The sequence below is a fragment of the Nomascus leucogenys genome, chromosome 5 (assembly GCF_006542625.1).
Source record: "Nomascus leucogenys isolate Asia chromosome 5, Asia_NLE_v1, whole genome shotgun sequence".
Taxonomy (NCBI): Eukaryota; Metazoa; Chordata; class Mammalia; order Primates; family Hylobatidae; genus Nomascus; species Nomascus leucogenys.
Window position 1 is genome coordinate 86,549,265 of NC_044385.1, and position 19,019 is coordinate 86,568,283.

The window sequence follows — 19,019 nt, forward strand, 5'->3', positions numbered from 1 at the left end:
TTATTATGTTCTTCCTTTGTGTAAGATGATAAGCAAGTTACTCTCCAGATTGTAATCAGTTCCCCCAGCCTCTGTTGGACATCTCAGATGTTTCAGATGTGGAATTACGGTTACTAAAATACGGTTTATGAATTTCAATAAACCTAGAAATAGAATCATTACACCAAAATGTAATATATCTAGTTGTCCTAGTTGAATCAGGTGATTCATGTCATCCAATTTTCCTTTACCTAAGTTGACAGAAGTAAGTTCATCTTTCTTATTGCTCTTGTAGAAAATCTTGGGGATACCTTTTCTTCCTTCAACCATACTACCATCAAAAATGACCGAGAAGGTTTTCTAAGCTTGGAAAGAGAATAATTCTTTTTGAAAGAAAGCTAATTACTAATATGTTGAACCTTTTGAAATCTCAATGTAAGCAAAAATTCATACATTTAAGCATATTGTGCAAAATCAGCATTTATATAACAAGATGATATATTCTCTACTAACTTACTGAGGTAAAGTAGTATAAATGGTTGATAATGTGAGGATTAGAGTTTCAAAACATGATTACCATTGGAATGCTTATTGTGTGCTCGACACCATGTATAACTCTTGATGTACATTAACTGATTTAATATCTACAGGATCTTTATAAAACAAATATTAATATGTTTACTTTACACACTAGGAAAACTACAAATATAGGTTCAGAGCTGTTAAGTAACTTGCCTAAAATCTTTGAGCTAGTAAGTTGCAGAGCTGATAGTCAGGTTTAGGACTTGGTGACACCATAGAGCATGAACCTTCACTTTATCTGTAAATGGAGGTAAATGATACAAACCTACTTGAGAATTTTTGTATGAATTTAATGAAATAATGTTTATAAAAATGTTTAGCATATTAATTGGTTCTTAATATGTGATAAATTGTTCTGATGAGTATCATTTAGTCCATTCAATCTTAGTTCTCACAAACTATAAGGGTGAGAACAGAAAATGTAGTGGTTAGAGGGATCAGCTGGTACTTTTCAAGGTGATAGAAGTATTTTACATAGGGTAGGAAAAAAGAAACGAACCTATTTCTTTTAACCTATTATTCCATTGCTAAAAGAACTTAATTTTACACTAAGACTATCTTTATTGTCTTCTAAAATTCAATAGGATCTTGGTTCAAGATTAAGGTGCATTTCAACTACCCATTTAGATGTTACCCTTTTAGATGGTAGTCTTCTAACTTCCACTCAGTTTGTAAAAATAAAGGCTGACAAGTCACCAAAATAACTTTTCAGAAATACCTGATGTAATATTACATAGTTAATTTCAGAATATACCAACAATAATACTGTGCCAAAATAATATCTTTCATTAACACATGGACTTTAACTATACTTAAATTTAAAACTTTGGATTTAGGTTGGGAAAATAATTCTCTACAAATTTAGAATAAAATAGATCTGGGAATAGATTGTAAGCATTTCATTTGATGGCAAGCACAATATGAGTGACCAGTAATTGAGCACCTACTAAAAATATTAAAGCAAGATTAGATATCAGATTGCCTAATAGATTTATATATTGCCTAATAGAGTACCTTCATGAGAAATAATAGCATTGTGTTCCAAGTAAGCCATACTTGGAATGTTATTCTTAGTACTATGTTAATGCAGAATGGTAACTACGAAAATGTATAAAGGAAAAGATGATCAAGATGATGGAGATTCTGGAAATAATGGTATTTGACCAAGAATTCTTATTAATAGAATAAGGAGAAGTAGAATATTTATTTTTAAATAATATCTTTCATATAGCAAAGGAAACAGACTTAAGAAAATGTAAATAGAAGTTCCAGAGGCCGGGTGCTCACGCCTGTAATCCCAACACTTTAGGAGGCTGAGGTGGGCGGATCACCTGAGGTCAAGAGTTTACTCAGGAGGCTGAGGCAGGAGAATCGCTTGAACCCAGGAGGCGGAGGTTGCGGTGAGCCGAGATTGTGCCATCGCACTCCAGCTTGGGCAACAAGAGCGAAACTCTGTCTCAAAAAAAAAAAAAAAAAGTAGTTCCTGAAGTTTAGATTTGCACTTTCTAGTGAAGGATGCAAAGCAATGGAGTTGGCTGCCTGAGGAAGACAGAGCTCCCTTCACCAGAGTTATTTGCAAGAGGCAGAGCCATTTGTGTGAAATGCCATGGATGAATTTTGTGCTAAAGGGAAGATCAGAGCAGTGACTCCTGGAGTACCTCACATTTCTGAAACTATAGCTTTAGTACTCAGCCTGATAATTGATAAAGGTTTGTAAACCATAGTTTTCTTTATATTTCACTGAAGAGAAATAACAAACTATGGGTTGTTGGACATGAATAGGGAGTTAAATGTGATAATGGTGTTTGGTACATTGGGCCCTGCCTGCTTTAAGGCTTAAATTTTTCATTCTTTTCCTGTCATTTTTATATTTCTTAACTCTCATTAAGAGGGTGAAAACATCAGCAAACAACTATTTTTGTATCATTTGGTATGAAAATTTTTTCTTACAATTATATCAAGCATTTCTTATAATTATCTCTCCTACCATCCCAAGTTTTAGTACTTTTTTGTGGCATCGATCTGGCCTATATTTTATCAATTTGGCATAAAGGATTTTTTTTTCTGATTTTTTTTTTTTTTTTTGAGACAGAGTCTTGCTCTGTCACCAGGCTGGAGTGCAGTGTGTAATCTCAGCTCACTGCAACCTCCACCTCCCGGGTTCAAGTGATTCTCCTGCCTCAGCCTCCCGAGTAGCTGGGACTACAGGCACGTGTCACCACGCCCAGCTAATTTTTGTATTTTAAGTAGAGACGGGGTTTCACTGTGTTGGCCAGGATGGTCTTGATCTCTTGACCTCATCGTCTGCCCACCTCACCCTCCCAAAGTGCTGAGATTACTGGCGTGAGCCACTGCACCCGACCCTTTTTTTCTGATTTTTAAAAATCTGTATTATAGGTGTCCATGGCATACTGTATCTGTTTGTATTGTTGGCCAGTCACATATATAAAATACATTGGCCTGTTTTAGCATTAAAAGCATTCTGGCATTATTATATAATCATTGCTCTCAGAGAAAGAATTCATTAACTCATCTTATATTAGCCTACCAATTTAAGATGTAAAAATGACATAAACTATGAGAGAGTGAAATAGTTAACCACTTGTGATTAGTGCTCATATGTCTTAACCATAAAATATTCTAAAACATACTCAGCATATTTGGGAAAGTAGTTGCTTTTGCAAAAATAATTTACAGGCATTGACCTGAAAACATATCAATAGGCATAGATAGGCATATGCATTTTTCATTATTAATCATAATTGCTCTACTTCTACCTTTAAAATGTTGTTTCTAACTGGTTTCTTTTTATGGGATATCTTAAAATTTTAAGGGTGTAGGCTAAAGGCAAGATGTTCAAAGAAGTTAATCAAGTTAATTTATTTTTTGCTTTATCTTAAAATACTCAGATTTTATAGAGTGTCTGTAACTTTTGATTGATCATTTTCAGTAATGTCCTTTGCTAATTTCTTTCCTCCTTTTGTTCTATTTGCCCTTTTTTCTTTATACATTAAAAAAGAAGAGTAAGAGGCCACCCTACCTCTCCCCAAAACAAAAAAAATGGTAACAATAAAATGAATTATTTGAAATTATTAGTTTTTGTGAATAGTTTTTGAACCTCTGAAGAAATAAAAGTTAAGCTGGTGGCAAGAACCTTTCTTCTTGCATTGGCTCTTTCATTTTTTTCCAAAGACATTTTTGCTTTTTTTTTTTTTTCTGTTGAAAGCAATTTGAAGAATACACTTACAACAAGCTAAGTTCCTGATTTTCAGCAAAATCTATCAGTCTATTTAGTTTAATTGAAGTGGGTAAACAAACTCATGTGTTTTGGATAGAAGTATATTTTGTTAACTTAGAGTTATTTGATTGAGACTAATAGCTAACACTGCCTATTTGTGAAGCCCTTTTTAGGTATTTCTCATAGAATTCTCCTGATAAACCTCTGAGGTCATTACTATAATCTGTATGAGAAAACGAAAATGTAGAAAAGATAAGTAACATGCCTATGATGTGGTAGAATCTAAACCCAGACTCAGATCTGACTTAAGAGGTTGAGCTCTTACATGCCAATGCTGTGATACAGTATCTCTCAAGGAAATCTTTGAGCCAACTGACACGTTTTGGAGCAGAAATATGTTCCCTACTCTGATTTCTGGACAAGCTTTTGGAATCTATTTAATCTTTAGCAATGGGTTTCAGAGAGGTACACATTTTTAAAAATTATATATTCGTTCTTGTACTTAACTATACTATTTCAACAAAGACAATAACCATTACATGATGTTTATAGTAGCTTCAGGGCCGAAGCCATCCATTTAGTTAAAATTAACCATAGAACTTGGAGGATATTGTGCTAAATAAAATAAGCCAGACACAGAAAGACAAACACTACATGTTCTCACTTATATGTGGAATCTAAAATAGTCAGACTCATAGAAACAGAGTAGTATGGTGGTTGCCAGGAGCAAAGGGTGAGGGAAATGAGGAGATGTTGGTCAAAGGTTACGAAGTTTCAGTTATGCCAGATGAATGGGTTCTGAAGACTTAATGTACAAAACAGTGACTACAATTAACAGTAGTGTATTGTATGCTTGAAATTTGCTAACAAGGTAGATCTTGTGTTCTTTTCCACAAAAACAGAGAAAGAAGAAAGAAAATGGAAACTGTGAGGTGATGGATATGTTAACCTTAATTGTAATTATTTCACAGTGTATACATATATCAAAGCATTAAGTTGTACATCTTAAATATGTATGATTCCTGTGTGTCGATACCTCAATAAAGCAGAAAAAATTCAGGTATAACATTGACTGTAGAAAAAAGTTCCTGATGGAAAACTATGTGAAGCAAGAAATGGAAATACATACTGTATGATGCAATGAAAAGAACTTCAGATGTACAGCCTAAAGGTCTCACTGAAGCATGGCCATTTACACAACTTTGAGCTAAGTACTCTGAGCCTTAGTTTTTTCATCTATAAAATGGTGAGATTAATTCAAAGCCTTATTATAAGGATTAAATAAGATAACATGCAAAATGCCAGGCACACAATGGAATAAGCATTCATACTCCATTTTTCTGTTTCAAGTTGTAAACTCATGTGTTTTCAAATGGAAGAGGATCCATAACTTTTATCGTTTGGAATTTAATAAGGGTGACTTCTCTCCTACTGTCTTTTTTGTACTATATTCTGATTAAAGTATGGATGCAGCTTTTTGATGTTTTCACTGAATTTTCATAAGTGCTTAACCTGCCAAAAATGGCTTGTTTACATTATATTAATGTGTAGATCTTAGTGATGTTAGAGGAAGGACAATGATGAATAGTACTGTATTTGCTTCTACTGTCATTTAAAAATTAGTTTTTCATTTATGTTAAAGTTTAGATGTCTTGTTTAGATTGTGCTTTACTAAGAAGAGCTTATAATGAAACCCTTGAGTTAGGTATTCAGATGATTCATGATATCCTGTAGCATAAACAATTTTAATATAACTTTAGAAAATATAGTATTTAAAGAAAAAAGATTAGAACCACAATGGGATGTCCCACAGTCCTCCTGAAATTTTCTATGATACTGGAATGAAAATATTATGTTATGTCAGCCATGCATTTTGAAACAGTTCTTTAGTAATAAGGTTTTGGATCTGATTTTTCTTTTGTCTTCAATTAGCATTTTTTTCTCTTCTGCCATAAAATGTTTTGTTTAAGTAAAATGCGCTGGATGAGGTACATAAAAAGAGATTATCTTAGTGCTGCTCTGGAGGGATGGGAGACTATAATTCTCCAATATATTTTCTTCTAAAGGGGAATTGTTTTACTCAGAGCTTCAGAAACCAAGATAATCTTGTTATAAAACTTACTATATTTGGTTATATATCATAGTAATTTTCTCATATGTTAATGAAACCTGAGGGTTTTTTCCATTTAGGTATATGAGGTGAGTTTTTAATTATAAAATGAGACATTTAATTTGTAGGAGTCAAGTAGAGGGTTTAAATTTTCTCTGTGATAGAAGGCAAAGGGAGAAAGGCTCTGAACTCAGAGCCAGAGGCCTGCATTCCAGTTCTGGCTCTTCCACTAGCTCATTTTATTAATCAAGTCACTCCACCCAATTGGTTGTCAGTGAGTAGCAAAGGGTGAACTAGGTTGGGTTTTTAATTTCTGTGGCTTGAGGGCTACAGAGGTTGAAGAAAGTCAGGAAGAGAAAGCCAAAGGGGTACTGCTTACAAATGTGTAAAAACACCCACTTTAACCTGGGCCCATATATTTTATATAGGAATTCTACATAAGATTTCATTTGAAACAAGAGTGCTGAATTTATCCTCAAAATAAATAATAAAAAAATATAAATCTGCTCTGTTAGATTTATCTCCAGTTCCCCTGCAGTTCTGAGATTTATGATACCTGTATTCCTTACCCTCATTACTAGGTACCACAGTGAGGGGCAGTTGGGCTTGTGAATCAGGCCTGTGTTCTAGCCCGAGTAGTTGCACTAGTTACTTGAGCACGTGATAGCCTCTTAGTTTGACTAACTGTTCTTTACAAAAGCTTCCTGTTTTATAATCTGTGGTTCCAGGCTACTATGGGCCCAGGTTTTTGTTGTTGTTGTTGTTGTTGTTGTTTGTAGTAAAACTACAAATATTAAAGTGGAGCTTTTTTTAAACAAGGATAATTGGTAAAGTTCAGTATTGATAATAATACATGACTCCCATGGGCACCAAGGTTGTCTGTAATCTTCATAGAAAATAAGAGCTGAGGCTGGGCGCAGTGGCTCATGCCTCTAATCCCAGCACTTTGAGAGGCCAAGGTGTGTGGATCACTTGAGATCAGGAGTTTGAGACCAGCCTGGCTAACATGGTGAAACCCCGTCTCTACTGAAAATATAAAAAAAATATCTGGGCTTGGTGGTGCGTGCCTGTAATTCCAGCTACTCAGGAGGCTGAGGCAGGAGAATAGCTTGAACCTGGGAGGTGGAGGTTGCAGCGAGCCAAGATTGTGCCACCGCATTCCAGCCTGGGTGACAGAGCAAGACTCAGTCTGCACCCCCCCAAAAAAAAAGAAAAGAAGAGCTGATTCAGTTTTCAATTTTTAGCTACTCTAATATAGAAGAATATTAGTATAGTTAATCTAAAAATAGACTTGTGTTTAAAGATATTTTAAGCTTTAATCTTATTAAAGTCCATTACATGTTTTGGGAAAGCAGATTTGTCTTTATGATGACTGCTTAGGTTTTATATGAAAATCAGTTTATACTTCCATAAATACAAGCTAAACACCTCAGGCAAAAGGTGGCTTGGAAATTCATAGAATAAGTGGTTCATGTATGAATCACTGAAGGAGATATGTACTCATTAACATTTCATGGTTCAAAATATCCTCAATTTCAAGGACTATTGCAGAGTACATTGAATTTCATATGCTGATGTATGTATTGTGACTACTATACAAATTCTGTTAAAAGAAACAAATGATTAAATTTTATTAAATTATACATAACATAGCTATTAGGTGACAGTAGTAAGTTTTTCTAAGTTTTTATTTTTTTTTCATTGAAGGGAATAATTGCCATTCCCATTTCCCACTTCCACCAACCAAATAATGTATCACTGGCTCTTCACAAGGTTATGACTTGGGAAAATGCTGAAGGAATGGTAATATAAGATAAAGCGGGCTAGGCGTGGTGGTTCACACCTGTAATCCCGGCACTTTGAGAAGCCAAGGTGGGTGGATCACCTGAGGTCAGGAGTTCAAGACCAGCCTGGACAACATGATGAAACCCCATCTCTACAAAAATACAAAAATTAGCTGGGCATGATGGCTGGTACCTGTAATCCCAGCTGCTCAGGAGGCTGAGGGGGGAGAATCACTTGAACCTGGAAGGCGGAGGTTGCCTTGAGCCAAGATTGCGCCATTGCACTCCAGCCTGGGTGACAGAGCAAGACTCCGTATCAATTTTTTTTTTTAAAAAAGGCAAGGCGATTCATTAAGTTAAGTAAAAATGAACATATAGCTGGAGCTGAGGTAAGTATTTAAGTATTCTCAGCAAATAGAGCCCCCCCAAAAAATATTTCCATAGAGAGTTGGGTCAGCATTTACAACTTAGGGGTAGAAGCAGAAGAAGAAATGTCCCAAATTTCCAAACTCAAAGTTCCTGAGGTTAGAATTCTTTTCCAGGCTGCTCTGATACTTAGGAGTAAGAAGTGTCATTTGCCTAGCCTAGGGTTTCTCAGCTTCAACACTGCTGGCATTGGAACTGGATAATATTTTGTTGTGTGGGCTGTCCTGTGCATTGTAGGATATTTAGCAGCATCCTTGGCCTCTACCCATTAGAGGGAATATAACAACTCCTTCCAGGCATTGCCTGATGCCCCCAGCTGAGGCAGAGTAGCTCTTACTTGAGAACTCCTTACTTAAAGGACTGGTTTGTATGCTTAGCTGCATTTCACCTTACTATTTGTGGAACAGAGAACCTGACTTCTATTTAAGTGTGTTTCATACCTCCTTCTGAAGTGTGTTCCAAGTGACCAATTTATGATGAACTTTTATAACACGGCTCATTTATAAATGGGGAATATGTAGTTTGTCTGTGTTCTCACCCCAGATACAGTATACAGTAATGAGAGATTGAAGATGATATGCAGGAAAAACGCAGTTGTAACTTGTCAAACGCACATTATAGATGAAGTTGTGTATCTCCTTTTTGCATTGGTTTTTGTCTTTTGTTGTTTTCAAAATGCCACTTCATTTATGTTTGGGGTCAATGATTATTGCAGTTTTGTATCTTTTCATTAAGAAGGAGCAATAAACTAGTAAATATTAGTATAAAAGAGCTCATATTGAATATTAGTTAGTTTTATAAAACCTATCTGATAACATGGCTGAGGTAAGCAAAAGTCTTTTTTTAATATTTGAAGAGATTTATTCTGAGTCAAATATGAGTGACCGTGGCCCATGACACAGCCCTCAGGAGGTCCTGAGAAAAATGTGCCCAAGGTGGTTGGGGTGCAGCTTGGTTTTATATATTCTAGGGAGACGTGAGACTTCAATCAAATACATTTAAGAAATACATTGGTTTGGTCAAGACGGGACAACTTGAAGCGGGGGCTTCTAGCTTACAGGTAGATTTTTAAAAATTTTCTAGTGCAAAAATCTGAGTCCCAATAAAATGGTTCTGAATCACAGAATCTTAGGTGAAGATGACATTGGACAGTTCCCATTTATGAAAATTATTGCAGATCTTGTAAAGAATCTTGCCTGTGAGTCAGAAAGAAAATGGCCCTGGTTTGGACTCTTCCTCTAATTAGCTCTGTGACTTGGGAAAATCACTTCACCTCTCTTGGTTTATAGACTCATCTGTCGAATCTAGAAGGATGGATTAGATGGCCTTCCAGAACTGTGCCAGCTATAATGTAGTGTCAGATTTTTAAAAAAATGTTTGTAAACTAAGAAATTAAAATTTTTTTTTTAGTTGTAAATCTCTTACAGAGTACTGAGACCTAAAGGAAGAAGATAGGCTAGAAGAGGAATAAAGTACAAATTTCATTCAAAGATGACTGAAAATAAACTGATCTATTAAATCAAGCTGTGTGTTATATAAAGAGGAAAGAAGTACCCATTCTGTGCTAAAAATTACTAGGCATATACTATAAGAAGTGATTGTTATGGGTAACCAGATTTGCTCTCAACAGCTCTGCAGGACGAGTATTTAAAAGTTAAAAAGCACAGATTGTGCCTCTGACAATACTGGAACTGAAAACCAAACTGTCACTATCTTTTTTTTTTTTTTTGAGACTGAGTCTCGCCCTTTCACCCAGGCTGGAGTGCAGTGGCGCTATCTTGGCTCACTACAAGCTCCGCCTCCCGGGTTCACGCCATTCTCCTGCCTCGGCCTCCGGAGTAGCTGGGACTACAGGCGCCCGCCACCGCGCCCGGCTAATTTTTTGTATTTTTAGTAGAGAGGGTTTCACCGCGTTAGCCAGGATGCTCTCCATCTCCTGACCTCGTGATCCGCCCGCCTCGGCCTCCCAAAGTGCTGGGATTACAGGCGTGAGCCATCGTGCCTGGCCGTCAGTATCTTTTTTACTTTTTTTTAGCTTCTACTTTATATAGACGGATTAAAGACATCAAGTTATGAGTTATGTGAAAGAAATCTCATGGTTGGTCATCTCTATAAAGCCATTTACTTGGATCTGGTTAGTTCAGTTCGTGAATTCTTTAAACACAATAGATAGAAATAGATTTTCAAATAGCATTGTCGTTTTTATTATGTAAATCCAGCTCACTCTCTCAGCAAATACAGTGTCCTATCTCTGTGTATTTTATTAATAAAATACAGATTTTTAGATGTTCTCCAGCCAATTCTGCAGCCAAGTGTGGAGAAAAGTAGTATTCCATTCTAATTCCTGAAATAATTATTTCATCTCCTACAGTACCAAATATATTTTCATAGTTTTCAGTTAATATGCAGAGTTTCAAATGTTGTCATTTGTCTTAAAATAGCTACTTTTCACATTTAGCTATAATACTTGAAAATCATTCAGAACAATGACCAGAATAATAAAAAATAACTTCTTTCCTGAACACTTTTACATTTTTCTTACTTTTAATTGCTTTGCTAAATTACAGATATAATATCTGATACTTCTAACCATTTTGAGATTGATTGTTAATGAAAGGGATATAGGGAAAGGAAAACTCATCTGGAAGTTGATCTCTAAAAGGCAGTTATTTAATTATACCTGATATATTGTCAGATTTCTGCATTCTCTTCTTTCAGTGATGATAGGCCCCTCAGGATGATCATTAATTTTTGGCTATTGGCTTCTTTCTTTTACATGCACACTGAGACTTAAAGATTTAAACAGCAGTGTTAGAATGCAAAACCGAAAGATACTACTGTCTTAGAAGTATTAGGGCAAAGTCACAAAGCTTTCCCAAGCTTCAATATTCTTTATATAAAGTGTAAATAATAGTTCTTTTTTTTTTAAAGAATACTTTGGAGGATGTCTAAAATGAGAATTATGTTCATGCCAAATTTAAAAATCATTGCTAAATAATAGGATTTGACCAAATTATCTTACCATCCTTGTTTCCATTAGGTAAAATTGCAGTAATTGGATCTATAAAGATTTAAAGACTAGAACTTAGTCTTTTCATTTACTTTTCTATGTTATTAATAAGGTCAAAGGAAAGCAATATTTTGAGAAAGAAGATTCAAAGATAAAGTAAGGAAGGGAAAAAAATAGGATTAATTTCCAAAATCATGCAAATTATTGTGCTCTGATAATTCAGTTGGAATTTAAACTCCCTACTTAGCGAAATAGATGCTTTCTTTTTCATAAGCAAAACTGAAAGCTAATTTTTTCTCTCTCTAATAGGGCACATACTTCATAGCTGTGTTAATTCAAAAACATTAAAATAACAGGGTGGCAGCACTCAGTAAGAAACCAGTGTGGCTTTGGCTATATTTTGTTGCTTCTAAGTCCTTTTCAAATATTATCATTAACTATACTCTTTATGCTATTTAATCTGCTTATCCTAATTTCCCTATGCTACTCCTTGAGCTGGTAGATACACCCACTCAGTAAGAAAGCAAATAAAAATAAAATAGTTTGAGTCTTACTCTGGTGATCTCTCTATCTTGCATGAAGCTTTCTTTATATGTAAATTGTATTCCTCCCCTATTCCAAACCATTATTTTTTTCTGTCTCTAGATGTAAGGTTCTTAACAGTGCTGGAGATTTCATCAGATGGGGACAGACAGCTGGTGAACATTCTTTGGCTCTTCAACCCCTTTTCTTTATTCTACCAAAACCCTTTTCCATGATAAATACCTAGAAACATTTAGAAGCCCAAATATTCAAGAAAATTGTCATTATAATGCTTGCTTTTCTGTATGTTTTTACCACATTGTGTCAAGCTATTTGATGAGATGATCTTGCTATTATTTGGAAATAGTTTCCTTTTCTAGAATAAAATTCAATTCTAATCTTACCACTATAAACGATGTTTTTCTATTACCAAGGATCAAAAGAGTTTTAGCAGTATCCCTGCCTTTTTCTTTTCTTTTCTTTTCTTTTCTTTTCTTTTCCCTTCCCCTTGCCTCCCTCTGTTGTAAAAGTTGACATGTGTGAATTCCAGGGCAGCTTAAGAGAGATATTATTAAAATAGGGACCATAAAATTTTTTTTACTTAAGAAACTTGGAGCCATTTTGAACATGTAAAATCACTACTCTTTGCAAATAGGAGGAAGAAGGCACCTACGATCAAACTCTGGAGTTCCGTAGGGGAGGTGATGGTCAGCCAAGACGATCCACTCGGCCAACCCAACAGTTTTACCAACCACCCCGGGCTCGGAACTAATAGGAAAAGGTAAAATTAACATTGTGAAGTGGTTTTCATATAAAGAAAGATGAAATTCATGTTAAGCATATAAGTCCAATTAGTGATTTTTTTTTTCTTTGAGACGAAGTTTCACTCTTGTTGCCCAGGCTGGAGTGCAGTGGCGTGATCTCGGCTCACTGCAACTTCTGCCTCCCAGGTTCAAGTGATTCTCCTGCCTCAGCTTCCAGAGTAGCTGGGATTACAGGCATCCACCACCATGCCCAGCTGATTTTTTTTTTTTTTTTTGTATTTTTAGTAGAAATGGGGTTTCACCGTGTTGGCAGGCTGGTCTTGAACTCCTGACCTCAGGTGATCCACCTGCCTCGGCCTCCCGAAGTGCTGGGATTACAGGAGTGAGCCACCATGCCTTTTAATATGGCTACTAGAAAATTTAAAATTACATATGTCTTGTGATATTTCTGCTGGGCAGTACTGTCCTAGAATGTGACATATCTTTATCTTCCCCAGAGTTCCTTCACTGGTTAAAAATTAGTTCTGCCATCCTAAGTGAAGAAATTTCTTTCATCTATTCTAACCCTCAGCTTCTCATGTAGTAGTAGTCTGCCTAGAGTGGAAGTCTAATGCTAATTGACTTCTGAATTACTGTAGCAAGCCAATGTAGCACCTTTTTCCTTTTATCACTGGCTTTTTTTGTGTGCCTAATGCAAGGTCATCAAGTAAACAGTCCTGACCTACTGTCCATAGTGTCACAGAAGAGCTACTTCTTGACTCTAGGTATTTTTCTTACGGCTTGGAATAACTGGTTTGTCATTTAGTGCCCATGTCTGCTTTAAGCAGAATCAAAAGAATATGTAAGGACTTCAGCAATGTTGTGTTGTATAAGACAGAACATACACTTATAAAATAAGCTCAGTGTGCTTATAATTAAATCAATTTTAAAGGTGAATGAAAACTGAGAATTCTCTCTTAGCTTTGCCATATATGGCAAACCCACAGCTAGACTCATACTGAACAGGTGAAAAACTGCAAGCCTTTCCTCTAAGATCTGGAACAAGACAAAGATGTCCATTTTTACCACTTGTATTCGACATAGTTGAATAAAATAGAAGTACTAGCTAGAGCAATTAAACAAGAGGAAAAAATAACATCCAAATTGAAAAGGAAGAGTCAAATTATTCTTGTTTGCAGAGGATATGATCTTATATTTAGAAAAACCTAGAGTCTACCAAAAAACTATTAAAACTGACAAACAAATTCAGTAAAGTTGCAGGATACAAAATCAACATACAAAAATGCTACTGTTTCCATATGTCAACCTCAGTTGTTTTTTTTTTTTCACCCTTCTTCTTTTTTGGGACAGAGTCTGGCTCTGTCACTCAGGCTGGAGTGCAGTGGCACCATCTCAGCTCACTCCAGCCTCTGCCTTCTGGGCTCAAGACGTCCTGCCATCTCAGCCTCCCTAGTAGCTGGGACCACAGGTGCACACCACCATGCCTTGCTGATTTTTGTATTTTTTGTGGAGATGGGGTTTTACCATGTTGCCCAGGTTAGTCTCAAACTCCTGAGCTCAAGCAATCTGCCTGCCTCAGCCTCCCAAAGTGCTGGGATTAAAGGCATGAGAGCCACTGCGCCCAGCCTCAACAGCAAACAATCTGAAAAGGAAACCAAGAAAGTAATACCAATTACAATAGCTACAAATGCAATAAAATACCTAGGAATAAATTTAACCAAAGAAGTGAAAGATCTCTACAATGAAAACTGTAAAACATCGATAAAAGAAATTGAAGAGGACACACAAAAAAACTGAAAAGATACTCCATGTTCATGGATTAGAAGAATCGATAGTGTTAAAATGACAGTACTACCCAAAGCAATCTACAGATTTAATGAAATCTCTATTAAAATACTAAGGACATCCTTCATATAAATAGAAAAAATAATTCTAAAATTTATATGGAACCACAAAAGTCCCAGAAAGCCCAAAGTTATCCTGAGCAAAAAGAAGAAAGCTGGAGGCATCAGACTACCTAATTTCTGATTATACTACAAAGCCATAGTAAACAAAATAGCATAGTACTGACGTAAAAACAAACAGACCAATGGAACAGAATGGAGAACCCAGAAATAAAGCTCTATATTTACGGTCAACTCATTTTTGACATAGGTGCCAAGAACATACATTGGAGAGATGATAGTCTCTCCAATAAATGATCCTGGGAAAAGTGGATATCCATATGTGGACGAATGAAACTAGATTCCTACTCTCATCATAAGCAAAAATCAAAATGGATTAAATACTTAAATCTAAGACTTGAAACTATGACACTCATAGATGACAACTCTGGAGAAACACTCTAGGACATTGGTCTGGGCAAAAACTTTTTGAGTAAGACCTCAAAAGCACAGACAACCAAAACAAAAATGAACAAATGGAATAACATCAGTTAAAAAGATCCTGCATAGCAAAGGAAACAGTCAACAAAGAGACCACCCACAGAATGGGAGAAGATATTTTCAAACTATCCATCTGACAAGCGCTTAATAACCAGAATATATAAGCTCAAACAACTCAAGAAAAAAAATAATAATCTGATTTTTTAAATGGGCAAAAGACTTGCATAGGCATTTCTCAATAGAAGACATACAGGTGGCCAACAGGTATATGAAAAAATACTCAACATCATTAATCATCAGAGAAATGCAAATCAAATACAATGAGATATCACCTTACCTCAGTTAAAATGACTTTTATCCAAAAGAAGGGCAGTAATGAATGCTAGCAAGGATGTGGAGAAAGGAGAACCCTTTTACATTGTTGGTGGAGATGTAAATTAGCACAGCCACTATGGAGAACAGTAAGGTGGTTCCTAAAAAAACTGAAAATAGAACCACCATATGATCCAGCAATCCCACTACTGTGTATTTATCCAAAGGAAAGGAAATCAGGGTATTTTATTTCTTTTTAATTGCTTAAAACGAAGTTTTAAATTGTGGCCAAAGATTGTCAATGCCCTCATTGCTGGAAGGCATCCATTGTTTAACAGTGGACTCAATTTCTTCAGGGCTGTTGAAGGCAGGTAGGATCTAGCAGAGCTAGAAGTAGAGAGCAGGCAGTGGACATGAATGAGGGTGCAGCCAGATGAGGGGAACTGTTAGTCCCCTTAACCCTTCTTTAGTTTCTTTCATATATTTTATATACTAGGGTTCCATGGGAAATTTCCTTTGAAAAATAATATATTGCTTAAAAGTAAATTGTAAACCATTACCGTATGGTAACTGTAGCTTATCCATATCAAATAACAATGCACACAGTTCCTAATCAACTTAAACATCACAATCCTAGTGGTTTTCTGTGTTCCCTGAGTTAAAACTTCCATCTTGACAAAATGCTTTCTTTGGATTGTACTGTTAACAGGAAATATATGATGCAGATATTTTGGATTCCTGACATCGATAAAAAAAAATTGGTGGGGGACAGTGCCATGATGGTATCATTTTAAAACTCTCACTACAAAATTCACCCTAAAAAATAAGACACGTGATCTTGTTTGAAGAAAATTTTACTTAGTTTTGCATTGTAATTCAAGCATATGTTATGAAAGACTATGAAGTAGAATGAAATATCTCTTTGATATACTATCTTTGAATGAGAGGTTCAAAAATAATAGTTGTTCTGCTCTTGTTACATAATGGAATATATTCTTGAGATAAAAGGTATTTGTTTCCTCATTCCTGGTTTGTATTAACTTAAACATCTAAAAAGAAGATAAACATTGTAGCCAGCCATTTGACTTCCAGCAAATATAAGCATGAATTCTAATATATGCTGAAATTTTCTAAGGTTTTGTTATCTGAAATTATCAAGGTAGTGAGAAACACTTAAGGTGCTTTCTATTATCACCTTTAAAAAACATAATTTCACAGTCATAGGTTTTCTTTTTATGTTTTGAGTACTTTACTAGGTGATGAATGACACATGGTGGCTGTTCATAAGTGTTTATTAAATCAGTATGTTTTGATAAAGTTTCAGATTTGTAATTTGCACATTCTTTGATTATCCTAAAACTTTTTTTCAAGGCCCCCACAGACCCCCTTCCCCCAACCCTCCACACACATACACTTCCTCATTGTGGTGAGAGAATTGTATTCCACTTGAGCTGAATACTAAGGACAGCTTCAATGACAGAGCAGGAGATACCTAGGAATCAGGGCTAGGTGAGAGAAGGTCTCGGGGAGCATGTGGAAAAATAGGCCCAAGTCTGAGAAAAAGTGGTGACAAGTCAGATATGAGACTTTAGGGGACATAGAGCCCAAAACTCCAAACTTCTAGTTCCTGGACACTGTCATAACTGTTAAGACAGCTTGGAAATATGAGCAGATATAAAATAGAGAAATTATACACAGTTCTTTAGTCCAACCAAAACTTTGTGCGTTTGGAGAGGTTTCTGACATGAGTGGAGTCCTAGGAACTAGATACTGATTAGTAGGAACAGCCCTTAGATATGAAGTTTAAGCTTCGCATTCCTGGTGGGGTGGAGTCCTCTGAAGACACTGTATAGGCAGAGGAAAGTTTAAACGAGGGAAGCAGAGTCTATAGCAAGTGGCTCTCAGTGGCTACAATAGAGAATATGAACCAAAACAATGGGTGTTAGAAATATGTTTCGGTGATGAAAACAGCATGGCTTCAAATACATAAGAGTTTGAATTTGTTGTGTTTGATGCTGTCATGAACTTTTGATTAAGAGAGTAGTGATATGATCAAAATTAAGCTTAGGAAATATTGCAGCTGGATGTAGGATGGATTATAGCACCAGGAGGGAAAGAACCTAAGAAGCTATTGCACTGGTCCACTCAAACATTGGTTAGAGTTGCATGTCCTGCTGTGAAAAGAGAGATGGCAGAGACCTGTGCAGGAAGCCTTTGTAAGACAGATCAGCAGGAAGCTCCTGCTGCCATGGAGGTCCAGGCTCAATGTGTAAAGCAGTTAAATAAACGGTGACTCACTTGGAACTTCCAGTTTCTTCTTTGTGTGATGAAAGAATGGTATTCCCAGTTTCACGTGTTAGTCAGAAACCTTAAGACCAGTAGCGAAGCATAGACTACTACATGGGTACTGTAAACTTATTTTCAAAGTCCTGGTTTTTAACACCATTTTTAACTACTAAAAGATGTATTTTTAAATGTTGAAATTTTTTTGACAATCTGGTCCAGCATCAGTCAGGAAAATGATCACTATAAAGATAACTGTTACAGAACTCCATGATGCCAGCAGAACAGGCAGCAGTTGAGGATTATAGTACCCGACGCTCTTTATTTTCTAAGCGGGAGACTGTTTACTTCCCAAGACTTACGAGCTGTTTGTATGCAGCCGCAGGAACTCCACTAGTCCCTGCCTAAGCACGCTGTCATGCATGAGGCTAAAATAGGCCTGGAGCATACGAGTCTTCTCTCGCCATTTATCTCAGCTCTTTCTCTTGTCACCACCCAAAGTGGTTTTAACTAGAGTGGTGCCTAATAAATGTGGGGAGCAGGCAGGGGAAGGTGACAGACCAAAATAAATCACCTGTGTGGAGCAACTCAATTCAGAGATGTTCACAGAAGAACTGGAGGCGGTTAGGAGAGGGAAAGACGTGGTTCATTGGCAGACTGCATCTGTTTTCGGTAATCCTCTGTTACAAACAGTTCAGTTAATCCAAATTCCTGAAATCAACATGCCCGCAATAAATGGTATAACAGTGGCAGAGATGTACTTTAACATCTTTCATATTGCTTTATAAAGATTATGTTTACAAATTAGCAGTATCCAAAATTCTAGTCAAGATCTATTTATATTTATACAAACACTTCACATTTACAGATAAGTTTCAGCAGAAATGTATCTTGACAAAGTATGGAAAAGTTAATTTGAGGCTTCAGTTTCATTTTCTTCATTTCTTTTTAAAGTAGACTCTTTGTGAAGAAACGAGCCGGTGACTGAAACATCCTGGTGGAAGACCTTCCACCTTCCACTTTCTCTTCAGAATAAGTAGCAGCTGTGGTGGATATTATTATTTGAAGAAAGAAAAAGCAGATTTTAGGGTGGAAAAAAACAGTCAACTCACACAAAGAATGGGAAAAAATATTGAGTTAAATAAAGCCAATACCTTTTACAAGTGAAAGGAAGAATTTTTCTTCTGCCATCAATAAAACCATTGTGCTATTATTGTTTTACTGTGTGTTTTATTTGCCTGATGTTATCTTTCTTGTTCATCTGGTATTAACCCCATACTAATTGCCTTTCTATAGGATACAAATTTCGGCATACTGAAGCCTCCCCCTATAATTACAGAATAAACTGACACAGCTTGCCACATTTCTTAAAAAAACAGCCTGAAGCCAAATAGCAGTTCTTAGTATGGTAATACCTGCTAAATATGATGGCAAAAAGTATTTAAAACTTGAATATGTTGTTTATAACACTCTGGTAGCTTTTCCAAATGTAATTCAATTTTAAAAAACAGGTATTCCCTTCCTCATAAAATGTGCAGTGGATCTTTAAGGATGCATCTGGTTGCAAGTACCAGAAAATCCATCTCAAACCAGCTTAAACATTAAAGGGAATTTATTGGCTCACT

General features: G+C 36.0%; 1 protein-coding gene across 8 annotated transcripts in view; it reads left to right on the forward strand.

The window, feature by feature from the left end:
• TDRD3 (tudor domain containing 3) overlaps positions 1-18,612 on the forward strand; it is a 181,628-nt gene extending 163,016 nt beyond the window's left edge. For 3 of the 8 annotated variants that reach the window (XM_030813473.1, XM_030813471.1, XM_030813476.1), the window contains 3 exons: positions 9,090-9,179; positions 12,307-12,432; positions 18,349-18,612. In XM_030813473.1, coding sequence (XP_030669333.1) covers positions 9,090-9,179; positions 12,307-12,423 — 207 coding nt within the window. In that variant the 3' untranslated portion in view covers positions 12,424-12,432; positions 18,349-18,612. The remainder of the gene's footprint in view (positions 1-9,089; positions 9,180-12,306; positions 12,433-18,348) is intronic. The other 5 variants (XM_030813474.1, XM_012506988.2, XM_030813475.1 and 2 more) reach the window with 3 other exon arrangements.
• The last annotated feature ends 407 nt before the right edge of the window (positions 18,613-19,019 follow it).